Below are 17,286 nucleotides of genomic sequence, written 5' to 3'. Positions count from 1 at the left end.
ACACCCGGGGTAATTAGCTTCATATAGGTCCTGAAAGTTGGCCATTATCTGGATTCCGAGGTAACCAAAGCAACGAGCTGCCCAGCGAAAAGTAGAAATGTTCTCCAGTCCAACTTCTTCTGCGAAGAAGGTCAAATTCAAGGCCTCACATTTGTATAGCTTGATCCTGAGACCTGATATTGCTTGATAACACCTAAGCAAGTCCAATATGATAGGGAGAGACCCTTCGGTTCTGAAATGGTCAAGAGTATCATCTGCTTTTAGCACGATCTTATGTGAAACCTCTTCATAACAGATGCCTTGGACGGCCCTAATTTGGACTGCCAAGGGTTCTACCGAAAGCATGAAAAGCAGTGGGGCGAGAGGATGCCCATGCCTTGTTCCCCCTGTATAGTCTAAACCCCCTGGACAGTTGGCCTTTTACTGATGCCTGCTCGCTCTGCTTATTGTATAGCGCAAATACCCCTCTTATGAAATCTTTCCCAAGACTGCACTTGCCCATCACCTCTCTCAAAAAAGCCCACTCAACACGATTAAAGGCCTTCTCTGCATCTAAGGCCAACATAGAGTGAGCTATCCTTTTATGCGCTTTGTCTATAAGGTTTTTATTTCTTTTAGCATGTTGGTTTTAAACCAGCACACAGATGACAGCGATATAAGTGAATGAAAAACGCCTCATAATCCCCATGTCCGGAAGTCATGACTGATACGATATGGCATTTATAACACACCTATACACAAGTGTTTCAAGGCGCGATGAGGCAAGGGAGGGGGATCAGGGGGACGACGGCAGCGATCCTACTAGGCCAGGTGTCATTCAGATCGCGCAAGTGCATGGGAAGGGGCAAGGGGGAAAGTGCAGTACAAGGGATAGTAGAACAAATAACAATAAATAAAAGTAAGGCCAGCAGGTGGCAAGTGCAAGGGTAAGTGCAGACTGAGCAAGCAAGGATCCAACATACCAACACCCCCACGCCCCCCTATCCCCCTCTCTCCCTCCTTCCGTGGCTCAGCCTTCCTCCTGGTCCGGCCCGGTGGATGTCGCCACGGGCAGCTCGCCACCCAGGTGATGGACCCTTTTGGCCTGGCGGGTTTTGTTGGTTGGAGCCGGAAAGTTCTGGTCGTAGTCTAGGAATGGCTCCCAAATGTTCGTGAAGCGATGAAGGAGACCTGCTTTAGCTGCTGTCCCTTTTTCCGCAATCAATAAGTCCCACATTTTTATCCACCAAAGGGTCATGGAGGGGCCCTCAGCGGTTTTTCAAGTGTGGGCAACTGTAATGTTCCCAGCCAAAAAGAATTGAGTCAGTAGTTTTGCAATTTTTCTGGATCTTGGGTAAACCCCTGGTGCTGGTGCCCCTAGTCGGATGGGTACCGTTTCCATGGGAATCGCCACCTGGGTAATTTCACATAGTCCACATAGGCGCCAGCAGTGGGGGGTCCAGGGCCTGGTCGGAGCGCAGGGTAGTAGTACCAGCTTAGGAGTAATTTGTGGGTGCACTCCCGATTAGTGATGCAAAAGGATGAGTGCGTCCTTGACCAAATATCCACCCACTTTTGGTCCTCCAAAGGGTGCCCCAAGTCTGCCTCCCACTGCACCATGTAGGGGACCCTTGTGGTAAGCATGTCTTCCTGCAATAGTTTATAGAGGGTGGACATTTTCCCATGCGGCGGGAGATCCATCAGGGTAAGTTCAAGAGGGTTGAGGGTGCGCAGCGCTGCCTGACGAGTTAGAGGGTGAGAGAACCAATGTCTCAATTGTAGGTAGGGGAACCTGTCTGCTTAGCTGTTTTGCATTGTTCGAAGGAGCAAGGCTGGTTCCCCTCAAAGAGTTCTACCAGGGATTCGAGCCCTCCCGCAATCCAGTTTTTAAAATTCAGTGGACGGGACCCCGGTGAGAAACCCGGGTTGTGGAATATTGGGGAGGAGGGACCCAGCCCCCTCGGGATGCCCTTATGTTTCAAGACCCAGTCCCATGTTTTTAGAGTATGTTTAGTGGAAGCCAGTGTCCCCTTCCAAGTCTGTCGCAGCAGAGGCGGGAAGTGTGGGAGGAAGCGCAGGGGGAGTGGAAGGCTGGTCTGTTCCACCTCCGCCCACTTCGGGCACTCAGAGGACACCACCCTTCCCGTATGTGTGCCAGCTGTGCTGCTACCTGATATTTATGCAGGTCAGGGACCCCCAACCCACCCAATTTGGCGCTGCCCTTCATAGCCCTCTGGGGAATCCTTGCCTTCCTACCCTTCCAAATGAACCGGAACATTTTCATCCGCAAGCGGTGAAGTGTGGGGGGGGGTGGCAGAGGAATCTTAGTGGGTAGAGCTGAGCAGGCGTACAAGAACCTTGGAAGGAGGTACATTTTACAGGCGGTAATGCACCCAATAAATGAGATTTCTTGCGACAGCCATCGGTCAGGGTCGCTCTCCAGCTCTTTAAAGAACGGGGGAAACTTGTCCGATATACATCCCCCGGACAAGCGGGAATCTGGACCCCAGGTAGGGAATGACTTTTTCGCTCCATTGGACCGGACATAGGGTTTCAATGGTCTCCCGTTCCCCTGGCTCCAGGCCAATCCCCAGTGCAACAGACTTCCTGAAATTAATGGTGAAGCCTGCCACCTTCCCAAATTTGCAGATCTCAGCAAGAGCAGGCCTTGATGGATAGCATCTCATCGTCCGCGTAGAGTGCAATCTTGTGCTTAGAGGCACCTATATGGAGGCCCTTCATCTCTGGGTCTAGCTGAATCCTTTGGGCAAAGAGCTCCATAACCAGCGCAAACTGGAGAGGAGATAAGGGGCATCCCTGTCTGGTTCCACAGGTTAAGGGGGATCAGGTTTGATTGGAATTATTGACCCTGAGAAGATTCTTTGGCGACTGGTTGTTTGCTAAAACGAGTTTTTGGAAGGTTGCACCAAAGCAGAAGGCCTCCAGGGTGAATCGCAGGAAGGCCCAGTCCACTTTATCAAACGCTTTGGTTGCGTCCAAGGCCAAGAGTGCCAGCTTGTTTAAGTCTTGCGTCGCAACATCTATTAGGTTTAAGGCTCTACGGATATTATCCCCGGTCGACCTGTTTTTTATGATGCCCGTTTGGTCTGGGTTTATTATGTCGGGCAGGGCGCCTGCTGAACGGTTCGCCAATATTTTTGAATCGATGTTAGTATCTGTTTAGGAGTGAGATGGGCCTAATATGAGCTATTATCCCTGGGGTGTTTGCCTGTTTAAGCAGGAGGATAATAATGGATTCCTGCATAGGGGGGGTAACAGATCCCGACTCACCAAAAGAATTGAATAGGGCAGTCAGTGGGGCTATCAGTTGGGGGGAGTGGAATACTTTATAAAACTTTGTTGTGTACCCGTCTTGGCCTGGAGCTGTAGATTTGAGGGACTTAATGGCAGCGTCGATCTCCTCACCTGAGATCGGGGCAACAAGGCTCTCCCGGACAGAGTCTTTAAGCGGGGAAGCGCAGCACTTTGCAGGTACTCCAACTGTTCTTTCTGGTTCCGCGGTGATGCAGCTATTTACCTCAGAAAGGTGGGCAGCCGCCAGACGCAATTTATCTTCCGCATTTTGGACCTTGCCTTGTTGGTCGCGAAGACCTATGATCGCGTTTTTTCTCCTAGCCATGGTTAACTTCTCCACCAATAGTTTGTTCGCCTTGTTATTTCTGGCGTAGTAACTCTGTTTGGATGTGGCCAACAAATGCGCTGTCTCCTCTGTGTAATGGGCTTCCAGCTTTTTCCGGGCCGCTTGTACAGCTCGTTGGGACCTTGGGGACCAGCCCTTGCGTTTAGGATGTGCTTCGGCTCTCTGGACCTCTTTTTCCCGGTCCATTCGTATTTGTTTGTCGCTTGCGTCTGTGTAAAGCCGCCCCATGTGCAACCTCGCACCACTGCTTTCATGACGTCCCATGTGTTAGCTGGGGAGGTATCTTCGTTTGGATTTTCTTTGAAGTGGTTTTTGATTGCTTTAGCTATAGAGTCCCTCAATGGCATCCCATTAAGAATAGGATCGTATAGATTCCATCAGCGTCGCGGAAGTGGATCAGGATCATGAACCTGGAGGGCCAGAGTTATCGGAGCATGGTCGGATAGTACCCTCGATCCAATGGTCACATCATTCAACAAAGGCTAAATTCTGTGGAGAAGCCAACAAGAGGTCAATTCGAGAGAACTTTCTATGCACCTGGGAGTAGGAGAAGTCCCTATTGGTGGGGTGAAGCCCTCTCCATGTGTCTACTACCTCTAGGGTCCATAAGAGATGGAGGAGGCTGGTGGTGTGTTTACAGTCTATGGGGGTTGGAGGGTGCGATCTGTCCTTTGCAGGGTCAGGGACCCATTGAAGTCGCCCGCCTCCCCACCCCCAATGATGACTTGGCCTTCTGCGAACGGAAAGAGGGCCTCGCCCAGTGCCTTATATAACATGTCTGTCATTCGGGGCATATGCAGAGACGAGTGAGTACAGCTGCCCATATATAAGGCATTTGACCGCCACATACCGTCCCTCTGGGCACCGGCGGGTCTCCAGTATTTGTGGTCTCACCCCTTTTGTGAAGAGGATTGCCGTACCCCCTTTCTTAGCACTGCTGGAAGCCAAGAATTGAAGCAGGAAATGTCTGTTGCGGGGACTTGCAAATTCTGCTGGTAGTAGGTGCAGTTCCTGTAGAAAAGCTACTGAATTTTACCTGTTGTGCAGTCACTGCAGAGTGGACTTTCGTTTGGCGGGGGAGTTCAAACCCCTGATGTTAAGCAAGACGAACCACAGTATCTGATGTGGGGGGGGGTGAGTCCGGAGTATTTGAGTTTCCTGGGGGTGGGGTCTGGGGTGAGCGTGGCTCAGTTATCTCCTGGGAGCTTGGTTAACATGACATCATCGTGTGGCCGGGGTTTTAACATCGACCTCCAACGGTCCCTCTTCTTCGTCGTCTTGTACTTCTCCGGAAAGGGTCACCTGCCCCACGAAACACAGCTCTACAACTAAGTTGTAGGAATTCTGTAAAAGAATGCTTAGCGTCTTCGAGAAAGCGGCCTCGACCCCCTCAGAGACGGCTAAAGGTGATACCCTGGGTGAAAGACCTGAAAAATTGAAACGCCGTGAGTCGTTGCACCAGGCGAAAGAAACTGCCTGAGAGCGTCATGAACCCTCGAGGAAAGACAGGAAGACTGCATCATCGATGCCGTCGTCGAAGGTTCCTTCGACTCATAAAACTGCGTCATCGACAAATTTATCGAAGGGTCAGTCGACACACAAATTGGTCGAATCTACGCCGTCTTCGACGCAGCTGTCGACACCGATAAAGGACAGACCTACTGCTGTTACTACATCTCAGTCAGTAGACGTACCGAGGGCTTCGACCATGACCTCAAGGATGTCGTCGATAACCTCGACGACTCCGAGTAGGATTCCGATCCTCTCGAGTTCTTCGAGGCCTCTTCATACTTTTTCAACGCCTTTGTCGGTTTCATCAAAGCCTTTGACTTCTGCGTCGACAACTTCGACGTTTTCTCAACCGGTGACTACAAGCTTGGCCCCTTCTGCTTTAGAAATGGGTTTTAAACCATACCCAAGGTCGGATTATTTCAGAGCTTTGTCCTCTATATATGAAGAAGGGGAGGATTCTGACCATGAAAGACCCTTTTGGGTTACAGAGGACCACTACACCTATACCAGAGGAATTTATCTCTGAAGAGAATAGATTGAAGGACCTTCAAGACTCTTTGCATGAGGCAAGTGGTTTAGATACTTCTCCAGAAGTAGAATTTGCTAAACCAGACACAGGGAACATGCTGAGACCCCTTTATAGGGTCTTAATGGCCAGAATAATAGAGTTCATGGGGTGGTCTACACCTTCACCTTCTTTTCAACAGGATGATCTTACAGACATTTTACTTAAAGGCCCACAGGAAGATCCTGTGGTTCCCTTTCATACTCCATTGCAGAGAAAAATATCTGTCAACTGGGAAACCCCTGAGGTTATCCCGGCAGTTAACAATCTGCTTCTGACCCTGAATATTTGAGCAAACATCCAACCCCAGAGAGTTTGGTTGTACAAGCAGCATCTTCATCGAACAGTAGATCTGCATACTGTACTATTCCACAAGACCGGGATGATCAAAGGTTTGACGCTATGTCAAAAAAGGTCTTCTCGGCATGTAGCATGGCGCTGAAGTCCATTAATGCTACTTGTCCGCTCGCAAGATTCAGCCATACACTTTGGGAGTGTGCTTCATCTGCGGCTGACTGTCTCCCAGAAGAAGAGGAAAGGGAAGCATTTCTGAACATCATTAATGATGGTAAAGACGCAATGTGTGAGTCCCTTCAAACTTGCATTGATTCTGCTGACAGTATCAGCAGAGCCATGGCGGCAAGTACTACAATCCGAAGATTTGCGTGGTTGCGAAAGTCTGGTTTTGCTCTAGATGTACAGGCCAGACTTTTGAATATGCCCTTTGACGGCACTTCTTTGTTTGGTAAGAAGGCTGATGACAGCCTAGAGAAGTTACAAACATCCAAGGCAGCAGCGAAATCTCTTGGAGCTGCAATCCGTCAAACTCCGTATGGCCCCTTAGGAACCTCTTGGAGGGGTAGGTCCTTTCGCTTTTATTCCGCATTCGGAAAAGGCAGAGGACAGCCGGCTCAAAAGGTCCAAAAACGATTCACCCGGGGTGGACGGGTTAAAAGTACAAAAGCCGCAGGAGTAGCGGGTGCATCCTTGCCCTCGGCATCTGCGTCAGCCGTCTCTAAACCACTCTGAGGTCTCACCTCACAAGACACCAGTAGGGGGCAGGTTAACTCAACATCTGACGGAATGGCGGGCTATTACGTCAGATACTTGGGCATGGGAGACAGTTGCCCAAGGTTACTGCCTGCCTTTTCTACGCACTCCTCAGTCATCCACCGGGGAACAACTCTTTGAAGTTTCCAGATCCGCTCCTTTCGCAGGAGATTCTAGACCTGTTAGAGAAAGGTGCCATAGAACCGGTACCTGTAGCGGAGTGGAACAAGGGTTGGTATTCCCCCTATTTTCTAGTACCGAAGAAGGACGGAGGACTGAGACCCATCTTGGACTTACGAGAATTGAACAAATTCCTCAGGAAGGACAAGTTCAAGATGGTGACTCTCTCTCAGATCCTTCAGGCCCTCCAGCTTCAGGACTGGCTGGTATCTCTAGACCGTCAGGCTGCTTATTTCCATGTGCCAATCCATCTCAAACACAGGAAATACCTGAGGTTCGCAATTGGCAACTCTCACTATCAATTTCGAGTTCTGCCATTTGGGCTGACCCCCGCCCCGAGGGTCTTCACCAAGCTAATGTCGGTAGTGGCTGCAAGTCTAAGGAGGGAAGGGATCCACGTCTACTCCTACCTGGACGATTGGTTGATCAGAGCAGTATCTTCAGAACAAGCTCAGATCCAACTAGATTATGTCTGCCACTTCCTTTACAAGCTGGGCTTCTCCCTCAATTTAAAGAAGTCACAGATGATACCATCCCAGAGATTCCAGTTTATCGGAGAGGTCCTTGACACTTCCCTGGGGAAAGCCTCGCCACCAGAGGTGAGGGCTCAAGATATTCTGCAGATGGTCACCAAGTTTCAAAATGCCCATCGTCTCCCAGCCTTTGACTTTTTGAGGTTGCTAGGCCTCATGGCATCCTGCATCTTCCTTGTGCCAGAGGCTCACCTGAGAATGAGATCCCTCCAGTGGGCACTAAGAACCCAGTGGTCACAATTCTCAGGAAGAATGACAGATCTCCTTCAGGTCCCGGACAAAGTGACTCGAGACCTTCAGTGGTGGGCCTGTCGGGAGAACATTTTGAGAGAACAGTTTTGGCAACCATGGCCGGAGATAACAGTAGTCAGGGATGCCTCACTCACGGGGTGGGGAGCCCATGCCAACGACTTGACCATCAGCGGTCGTTGGTCTCCATCGGAGTCCAGACTACATATCAACCTGTTGGAGCTGAGAGCTGTCAGACTAGCGCTGAAGGCTTTTCTGCCATCTGTACAAGGGAAAAATGTCCTAATAATGACGGACAACACAGTGGCCATGCACTACCTCAACAAAAGAGGAGGCATAGGATCACTGTCACTGTGCAGAGAGGTGATGCAGCTCTGGTTTTGGGCAATTCAACAAGGAATCTCTCTAGCGGCAGTTCACTTAGCCAGAGAGAAGAACTTGACAGCGGACGCTCTGAGCAGGCAGAGCACAGTCTCCCACGAGTGGGAGATAGCTCAGGAAGTCCTTCAAGAGATCTTCACCCTTTGGGGAACCCCTCAAGTGGATCTGTTCGCCACCAGTAGCAACAGGAAGTGCGATCAGTTTTGTTCAAGGGAATTTTCCCCAAGAGGAGCTCTAGGGGACGCGTATGTAGTGGACTGGTAGTTTCCCCTTCTGTATGCGTTTCCGCCAGTCCCTGCCATTCCTCAGATGATCAGGAGGTTGAGAAGATTCCGGAAGACTATGATCCTAATTGCCCCAGACTGGGCCAGGAGAATGTGGTACCCGGACCTTCTGGACATTTCCATCTTCCCTCCAATTCGTCTTCCACACAGGGAGGATCTTCTCTCGCAGAAGGGAGGTCAGGTTCTCCATCCAGACAACAGAACTCTCAACCTTCACGCTTGGTTTCTGAAAGGTTGAGATACAAGGATTGGGACCTCCCAGATGACGTCATGGAGGTGTTGCTTTCGGCTAGAAGGCCAGCAACAAAGGCTTTATACTGCTGCCGTTGGAACAAGTTTTGCAGCTTGTGTAGAGAAAAGAATATCGAACCCTTTTCATGCGGTACACCAATGGTGTTATCTTTTTTGCTCTATTTGGCGAATTCAGGTCTTCAAGTTGGTACGATCAAGGGCTACCTCGCAGCGCTGTCGATCTTCAAGCGCACTGCGGAGGAGCCATCATATTTCAAATTACCCCATGTAATCCAATTTCTGAAGGGGTTGACTAATGTCTAGCCCCCAAAGCCGTTCCAAGTTCCCTTGTGGGACTTAAATCTAGTCTTAAATTTCCTGATGGGTACGCCCTTTGAACCAACAGTCTTACTAGTGGCTTTGACATCTGCCAGAAGAGTGAGCGAATTACAGGCTCTATCTTGCAAACCTCCTCATACAATTTTTCACAAAGACAAAGTTGTCCTACAAGTGAAGCCTAATTTCCTCCCAAAGGTAGTCTCTGAATTCCACATCACTCAGAAGATAACCTTACCTTTGTTCTATCCTCCTCCCCATCCTGGGAAAGAGGAAGAGAGGCTACATAGGCTGGATCCAAGGCGAGCTTTGAGTTTTTATATCAGCAGACTTGCTAGGATTAGGCAAGCAGACCAACTTTTTATAGGTTATGCAGGGCACAAATTAGGATTGCCTATCACAAAACAGACCATTTCTAGATGGATTATTTTAGCCATTCTAGAATGCTACAAATTGGCTGGGAAAGAGCCCCCTCAACACCTTAGGGCTCATTCAACCAGGGGTATCGCAGCCTCTTCGGCCCTCCGAAGAGGGGTACCGATTCGAGACATATGTGCGGCTGCCACATGGTCGTACGCACATACCTTTACAAAATTCTACAATGTCTACAATCCGGATTCCTCCTCTAGCCAGGAGACAAGATTTGGCAAAGCTGTTACTCTGTTAATTTTTAAAGGGAAATATTCCAATTTTACTCCCACCTCCGTTTACACACCACTGCTATGGGAGTCTATCAAGATAAGGAATACGTCGCAGGACACAATCCCTTCGAAGAACAAGTTACTTCTTACCTTGTAACGTTCTTTCGATGGGATGTTCCTCCGACGTATTCCTTATCGCCCCTCCCATCCATCCCCTCAGTAAAACTTACCTTGTAGTTGCCGCTTACGCTCTTTTAAGGTCAGTAACCAATTCATGCACAGCTACTCTTAAGCTTCAAAACGGAACTGAGCAACGGACGCTGAGCGAGTCTATTTATACGCACGATGACGTCAGTGCCGATACAGAGGCTGTCGAGGGACACCAACTCGAGGGACGTCGATGCGCAGAGCCCTCTACTGAAAAAATGTTCCGAGGCCAGCAAACTGGAAGTGATCTATCAAGATAAGGAATACGTCGGAGGAACATCCCATCAAAAGAACGTTACAAGGTAAGAAGTAACTTGTTCTTCTATTGAGTAGACCCTGGATAGAGTGTTGTACTTCCAAAAGAGTTGCGGAATGTTCGTGGGTCAGATCCTCCACCTCCCCCAGCCTTTGCTCTGCGTCCCTCTGTTTTGTACGTTCTAGCTTAGTGGTAAGCTCCGACATGCAGGATCTAAATTTTGCTTTGATGTCTGACATGAAAGCTTGGATGTCCTTTTTGGTTGCCAGCTGTCCCCTGTACTCGGAGGCTTTGGGGCTTCAGATTTTTTTCCCCTTGTAAGCTGTGAGCAGCATAGTGGTAATGTTGGTATTCTTCGCGGGTTTAAGCTGCTTAGCCATTTCTACGAGCCCCAGTCAAGAGACCCCTGTGTGGCCTCTGGGAATGTTTAGATGAAACAAAGGGGCTCCAGTGATGTGTTTCGCTCTGGTAGGGGGGAGAAAAGTGAGATCCCTCTTCGCTCCATAAGGTAGACCGTACCGCTATGAGCGTAGTCTTGAAGTCTGGGTGGAATGTCTGTCTGAATTTGAGTGGATGACGCAGACTCCAGGCTGGATCGCTGTCGAGGGGGGCTCCAAGAAGGTGGGAGACTATCTTGGTGATAGAAGATTAAAGCCACAGAGCCCCCCCCCCCCGACTGGTCAGCGCTAATGAGCCGCTGGGAGCAGAGTGAGGCGTTGAGTTGCCACTTAGTGCTATCCCCTGCGGGGAAGGGCTCCCAATTCAGGGCCCATGACGAAGGCGCACGCAAGCTGACCCGCCTCAGGGAAGGCCAGCTAACTGCAACTCCAGAATGGGAGCCGAGCCGGCCCTCGAGGAACAGTCAGGCCGAGTGAGCTAGGGTTGGTATGTTGGGCGGAGGGTTGGTGCACCTCAGATGGTAGCTGTAGATTTTGGGGGCAGCTGGAGTGGAAGGTGCTCCGTGGGGGAGCTGGTCAAAGTAGAGTGGGCCTCCGAGGAGCTGCCGTACCCTGGGCGTGCCTCCACCATCACGAGCCACAGCGGGAGAGTCCGAGCGTATTGGATGGCCCAGGATGAAATGAAGTGGAGGCTGTGTGTTGGCTCACCAATGGTTGCCCTGACCGGTATAGAAGGACAAGAGGAAGCGGGGCCAGGCTGTGGAGGCAGCAGTTGGTCCCTTTAGAGAGACCGATTGTTGAGACCAGTCCCATTGAATGGAGCGTGGCAATGTGGGCAACCGCGTTAGGCTTCTCCGCAACCCGCTCCCCCGACAGTATGGCGTGAGCTCACCTCGCGATGAAGGCTCCCATGGTGGTAGATGTCGGAGGCACAAGGCCTATTCGCCTCCCGCACCTCCCAGGCTCTCCGGAGGGCTGAGTGGAGTGCAGCGAGAGGTGTCTAGGAATGCCGGGCACCGCCGAGATGATGGATCCTGTCTTCACAAGGCAAGGAGTTAGTCACAGCTCCGGATTGAACGCGGAAGCAGAATACGAGCTCGTCTCTGTAAATAAGGAGATAAATCTCGCTACATGGAAACTCAGGTTCCTCAACGCCCAGTTTGATAACTTACAGCATACAGAATGACCATTCCTTCGTTCAAAATACTTCTGAAGTGCTAAATAGCCATATAAAGGGAAGCAGCCACTGCTAACAGAAGAGCCTAAGTCTAGTTTGGTAATAGAGCAATTACTTTATAAATCTGGCGGAATACAAGACCCTGATTAAGGTGGACTACCCCAATATTGAAAAGGGTATTACACTATTCTCAAGGACATCTCTTGCTTTATTCAAGTTTGTCATCTCGACTAACTCCACGCAATAGACCAGTTGCAACACGTTTCATAATAAAAAGGAAATATTGTTTACACTGTTTACAAGATGCAGGAGAGAAAAAACTCCAGCACGGTGCAATAAGAGCAGAAGTTTTTATGAATAGCATGTGACAATTACTCCTGAAGAAAGTTCCTAGATCAAGTTAAGAGAACTGAAATATGTCGAGTGTATAACAATGGTATATGTCTGATCCATTGAAATTCCAGAGTGATTCAGATAATGACATTTTCAACTTGGAGAGATAGTTTAGTTTCTCTATAGACAAATTCATAAAGGTTGATTTAGATCCTAGCCTATCTTAGCAGGCACTGCTTGTCACAGTTTTTTTGATTTGTAATTTTATAGACCGTGTTTTTGATATAAGATGTTTGAATAAAGTAATATTTTTATGTCAATATTAACAGTTGTAGTTTGTTTGTAACTGTTGATACAAGCTTTCTATCTCTTGTTTAAAATATATTCTATCACCCATTATAAGATAGAGCTGCCACCTAAGGTGGTATAGATGGGATTCCCTCTAAAATGTAGTGTCCTGTCTTCACACGCCAGAGTGGGCCGGCAACACTTCAGGTGAGCCCTGCCACTGCTTGTCGGTTGGTCACTTCTTTCCCCCAGGGGGCCACGATCAGGGCGGGTCCAAACTTGCACCAGCGGCTGGGCTTCCATGGCTCCGTATGGCGGTCCTTCCCCTCACTGCATTTGTGGCTGAAAGAGGCCGGGACGTGCCTTCTGTTAGGGGGGGTGTCAGTGAGGCGGAGGACGCTCAGTAGGTTAGGACCCATTATCTTTTGGGTCGCTTCGACTGTAGTCCGCTGTAAACCCAGTCGAGTCGCTGCGGCCAACCTCCCCTCGTCCGTCCGCCATTTTGATTTGTCGTGGCGACAGGCGCCACACATCTTCGCCGGCTGTGATCTGGGATTCTGGTCAGCTCGCAACCAACTGTGGCCCCGACATTCCGATTTCAAATGTTGCCTTTCCTTTCCTAAAGCAAAAGCAGGAACATCATTTTATAGGCGTTGTACGCGGGCTTCACACGGAGGCCATCAGACGAGCAGCCACATTGATGGCGCTCTAGGCCACTCCCCCCTATAAGGTTTATAATCCTTAATCGGCTGCCTCCCTGCCACAAACCCAGATTGATCTCCTCCTACCAAATCTGGAAGGATCTGGTCTTGCAGCTCTGCCAGGATCTTTGCATACAATTCCCTGTTATATTGAATACTGCGATGGGACGAAATGAAGAACAAACCCAGAATCCTTACTCTCTTTATGGATCAGCGAAACCCTCGCCTCCTCCATGGACCCTACAACTATGCCCACTTTCTATGTTGCATTGAATAGAGAACAGAGTGGGCCCACCAGCTTTCTTGCAAAAGTCTTACAGAACGCTGGGGTATCTACCCGTTCCCGTGGACTTAACTTTCAATGAAGCAATGACCCGCAAAACCACCTTCATAATATCCCCATGCAATGTTAGCCTCTGGGCCATTGTAGCTTTATGTAGTTTACATCCCGCCAAAAAAGAATCTACCTCTTCCCGTGAGAGGAAGTCCGAGGTGTATAGATCCCTGCTTTTCTGATTTAGCTACTCCCAACCAGCCCCTCCCCCTGCCCCAGGGCTCCTAAACTCTCCAATGTTCCCTCGTGTTACCTTTGCCTTGAGCTTCCACGCCAGCATCTTACCCCACTTATTCCCAAACTCGTAATACTGTTGTTTAACCTTCATGAGAGTGTGTTGCACTCTGTTCCCCTCCATGGTGTTAACCTGGTTACAGACCATCTAGAGTGCCCTATACGCTTAACAAGAGACTGTGACCTGGTACTACCCCTCCAGGTCCTTCAATTAGGTCAATAAGTAATCTAATTCCTCTCTCCTAACTTGATTCAACCCCACTCTCTTTGAGATTACCCCACGCATGTACGCTTTAAAGGCGTCCCATCTGACCCATTCACTTGTCTCACTTGAGCATTTTCTTTACTGATCAATGTCCTCCCCGATCTCCCTCTGACAAACCCGGTCCTACAAGAGAGTAGCATTTAAGCTCCAACATCTGGGTCGAGCCTCCCAGGGCTGCAGAGACCAGGAGAGGTAGACCGGAGCACGGTCTGAAAATGTGAAAATATACCACCCCTCCTGATCTTGGCAAAGACAAGTGAACAAGGGAGGCACAGCAGAGAAAAAGAGAACTGTCCTACAGTGCCGTAAAAATGCTGTGTCCTTTTGGTCTCCTTTTAGGACTCCTAGCACCTCCTTTATGAGATGGGCAGTAACATTAAAAACATGCAGCATTTTAAATACCACTTGCTTTCAAAATGCCACCTAATTAAGAGTTGGGATTACATGGGGATATTTACAGCATGGGTACATAGGAAGTACTCAATAGGGATGAATACTCACTGCATGGGTTTCAGAGAAAGCACTACATGTAAATATCCTGTTCAACTCTGAATTAGGTGAAATCTTAACATTGAGATATTTAAAAGAACACGTATACTCTTTAATGAGCCCCCTTGTGGAATTCGGGTGGTGAACATAGACTTCAGAATAGGTCACATGTGGCTGATATGACAATGTGAATTCACAAACAAGTGATAACTGGCACAAGAGGTCTTCCCTGCAACACTCCTGCAATGTCTTCGACTGGACTGTGATTTCATTTGTTTTTCGCACTAATTGTGTTTTTTTATTTATTTTTAGCATATACATCGCTATTTTCATCCATCCGCTTACCTGGTCTTTCTACACTGCCTCCGTATTTCTCGGTATAGCAGCTGCAGGTAAGATTTCTGAGTTTCAGCCTGCAACTTGCTATTCCATTTGCTTCAAAATAGCTGTGTTGATATTGGCTGTTTATTGTTATGAATAACATTTTATTTACAACCTGTAACCTTAAGCTGTGCCTGCTGCACCCATGTCATTAACAGACTAAGTTGGCATTCTTTCCCGAGAACAGTACTATGTTTTTCTGATGAAGTCCTTGAAGGCATGCCACTGCACGCTCACACCAGAAAAATACTTGTTAGGGAGAAAGGCCCAAGTCGCTACTTGCAAGGATAACAAGTATTTATTTCTACAAAATAGAAGTGCATCAGCAAAGGACTCTGCTGCCACTGAACATTCTGCGCTCCGTCGGCATGTGCGGCACGTTATAAGCACACACGTCACTAATGACGTTATTACATGTAGTACAATTCTACAATACAAATTGGCCGGAGCCCTATACATGTAGGCCCTGCTCCATAGGGGATTCCAGGCCATTTGCCCATCTTCATTCGTTCACGTGGGTGCTGCTAGGCTCGCCATCCACTGTGAGATTGGCCTACCATTGTTTTTCCAAGTAGCTAATTCAATGTTATTTTCTGATGCTTGTGGAACTGCTTAGAATCACATGCTGTGCATTTAGTCCGACATCTAGTGGTTATCCCAGAGTATTGCATCTTTTTTTCGAAAGATCAAAAGGGATGTCGACATGCGTGTGACTGTAACACTATCCCTAACATGACCTGTAGTGTACCCAAAATCCCTCGCTTGTCGAGGTCCCACAGATTGTCCCCCCCCCCCCAACCTAGTTAGTCACTTATGTAGAGCTTGTAAGAGTTTATATTGCCCATCTATTCCCATGGCCTACGGTTGTTTAGTCAACTTCGACCATCATCTCAACTGCTGTATCGTGGGTTTCCTGCTCGCCGACGCCTGCATCTACAACTGCTTGGCGATTGTTGGCCGCGTGGCTTTGGCCCTCAGGCCTGGCCTTTACAGTAGGAAGATTGGGCCCTGTTTTCTTCTCTCTGAGAATGTATTTTTCACCTCTCTCCTTTTCCTCCTGGTCTGGCTGCTGCTAACATCTGCTATGGGGAGGACTCCTTTTAAGTTCTGCTGGTCTTGTAACAGCAAATTTCCCTGGAAAGACGCCCATCGCCAATGCAACGGCTGTCTTCCTCGTGACTACGATGAGTGCTTGCGTAAGGCCTGTAAACTCTTTCGGCCTAAGACGCTGAAAGACAGGTGGACTAAGCGCTGGCCGCCCTACGCTATGCAGGCCAAAAACCTTTCCCCTGCCGTCGCTTCGGACGAGGAATCTGTCGGCAGCCATGGCTCCGATTCGAAAGCCATCGACTTTTCCGCAGAGCCTACGCGCTCCAATGTGCCCCGCCCCACTATGATGAAGTCACACCCCAGTGACAAGGGCACCCACATGTACCTAAGCACACAACCCATAAGGCCTCGTCGGCGGGTTTGCTGAAGAACACCTTATTGCCCGTAGGCCTGCCGAAAGCTTAAGCAGTGCCTTCCGAAACTCGCTGTGCAGCGCCTTCCATGCATTTGCGGCATGTGAATTGGCATAAAGCTTCCTCTGGAACGACCGGTTCCCTTAAAACTCTCACTACTGTTGACCTGCCTTGCAAAGGCGCTTGAATGCGGAAAGACTCGATTGTGAAACCCTCTATGCCGTCGATAGTGCTTCTGAAGCTCTTCAAGAAGCTTTCGGGTACCGTTTCGGCAGCTGTTGACTCCAGGGAGTTCCTTTTTTTCCCGAGGGGACTATTCTGAGGCCCCCCCAGCCGCTTTCTAAGGCCTTACATAAGGTTTCATTGCCTTCTAGGCAGCCCTTTCCACCCCATGACACTTCAGCTTCCTCAGAATGGACCAGGTAGAGGTTTGAAGAGTGCATGGCTAAGATGGCAGAGTTCGTCAACTTTTCAGACCATTATGACAGTACCTTGAAGAGACATAGGGAAGTGTACTCCTGCCACATCCCCTTTAAATCTCGGAAACTTCCCTCCCTCGCTGGCCACTTTACCTCTTTGGAGGAACCACAAGAACACCACGTTCTTTGGGGATGACCCGAGGACTCGGGTCAGGATGTTTCGCAGAGGTTTTGGCCTTTATGACCAAGACCCTTCTATCAAGACCCAGACTGGGATCAGGCGGATAACCAGGGCTCGTGGCACACACTGCCACATAACACTGACCCAGACGTCATCTGTCTGGATCCCCCGACTACTCCTCTGCAGAGAGATTTGTGGCCAGTTGACGACCAAATGCTGTTTAACTCCCTCTTAAAAAGAGCAGCTGACCATGTTAAGATTGCTATGCATGAAGCCGCCCCTGACTCAGACTTTGTGGAGGACATCCTCAAGGAAAAAGCTATGGTTAGCCAAGCCATTCCATTATTAAATTCCATTAAAAGACATCTGACTCCTTCCTTATTGTCCCATTCCCTTACACGAGTAGTTAAACCGAGTGTGGAAATATTTCTCCCGGCCCCCTCTGATTCCCTCTACATTAGGGGCCATGCCACATTGGACTCCTTGGTCTTAACCACTCACAAGCGGGCAGGGGTATCGCTGTCCTCTGCAGAATCCCCTCCAGACAAGGATTGTAAA

At 49.2% G+C, this 17,286-nt stretch overlaps 1 protein-coding gene across 2 annotated transcripts in view; it reads left to right on the top strand.

Annotated features, from left to right (window-relative positions):
• MFSD11 (major facilitator superfamily domain containing 11) overlaps positions 1-17,286 on the top strand; it is a 1,014,059-nt gene that overhangs the window by 259,237 nt on the left and 737,536 nt on the right. For both annotated transcript variants that reach the window (XM_069654654.1, XM_069654655.1), the window contains exon 5: positions 14,597-14,676. In XM_069654654.1, coding sequence (XP_069510755.1) covers positions 14,597-14,676 — 80 coding nt within the window. The remainder of the gene's footprint in view (positions 1-14,596; positions 14,677-17,286) is intronic.

Source organism: Ambystoma mexicanum, chromosome 3q (genome assembly GCF_040938575.1).
Source record: "Ambystoma mexicanum isolate Mex_15411 chromosome 3q, UKY_AmexF1_1, whole genome shotgun sequence".
Lineage (NCBI taxonomy): Eukaryota > Metazoa > Chordata > Amphibia > Caudata > Ambystomatidae > Ambystoma > Ambystoma mexicanum.
Note: the sequence above shows the minus strand (reverse complement) of the source record. Positions and strands in the feature narration are given on the sequence as shown.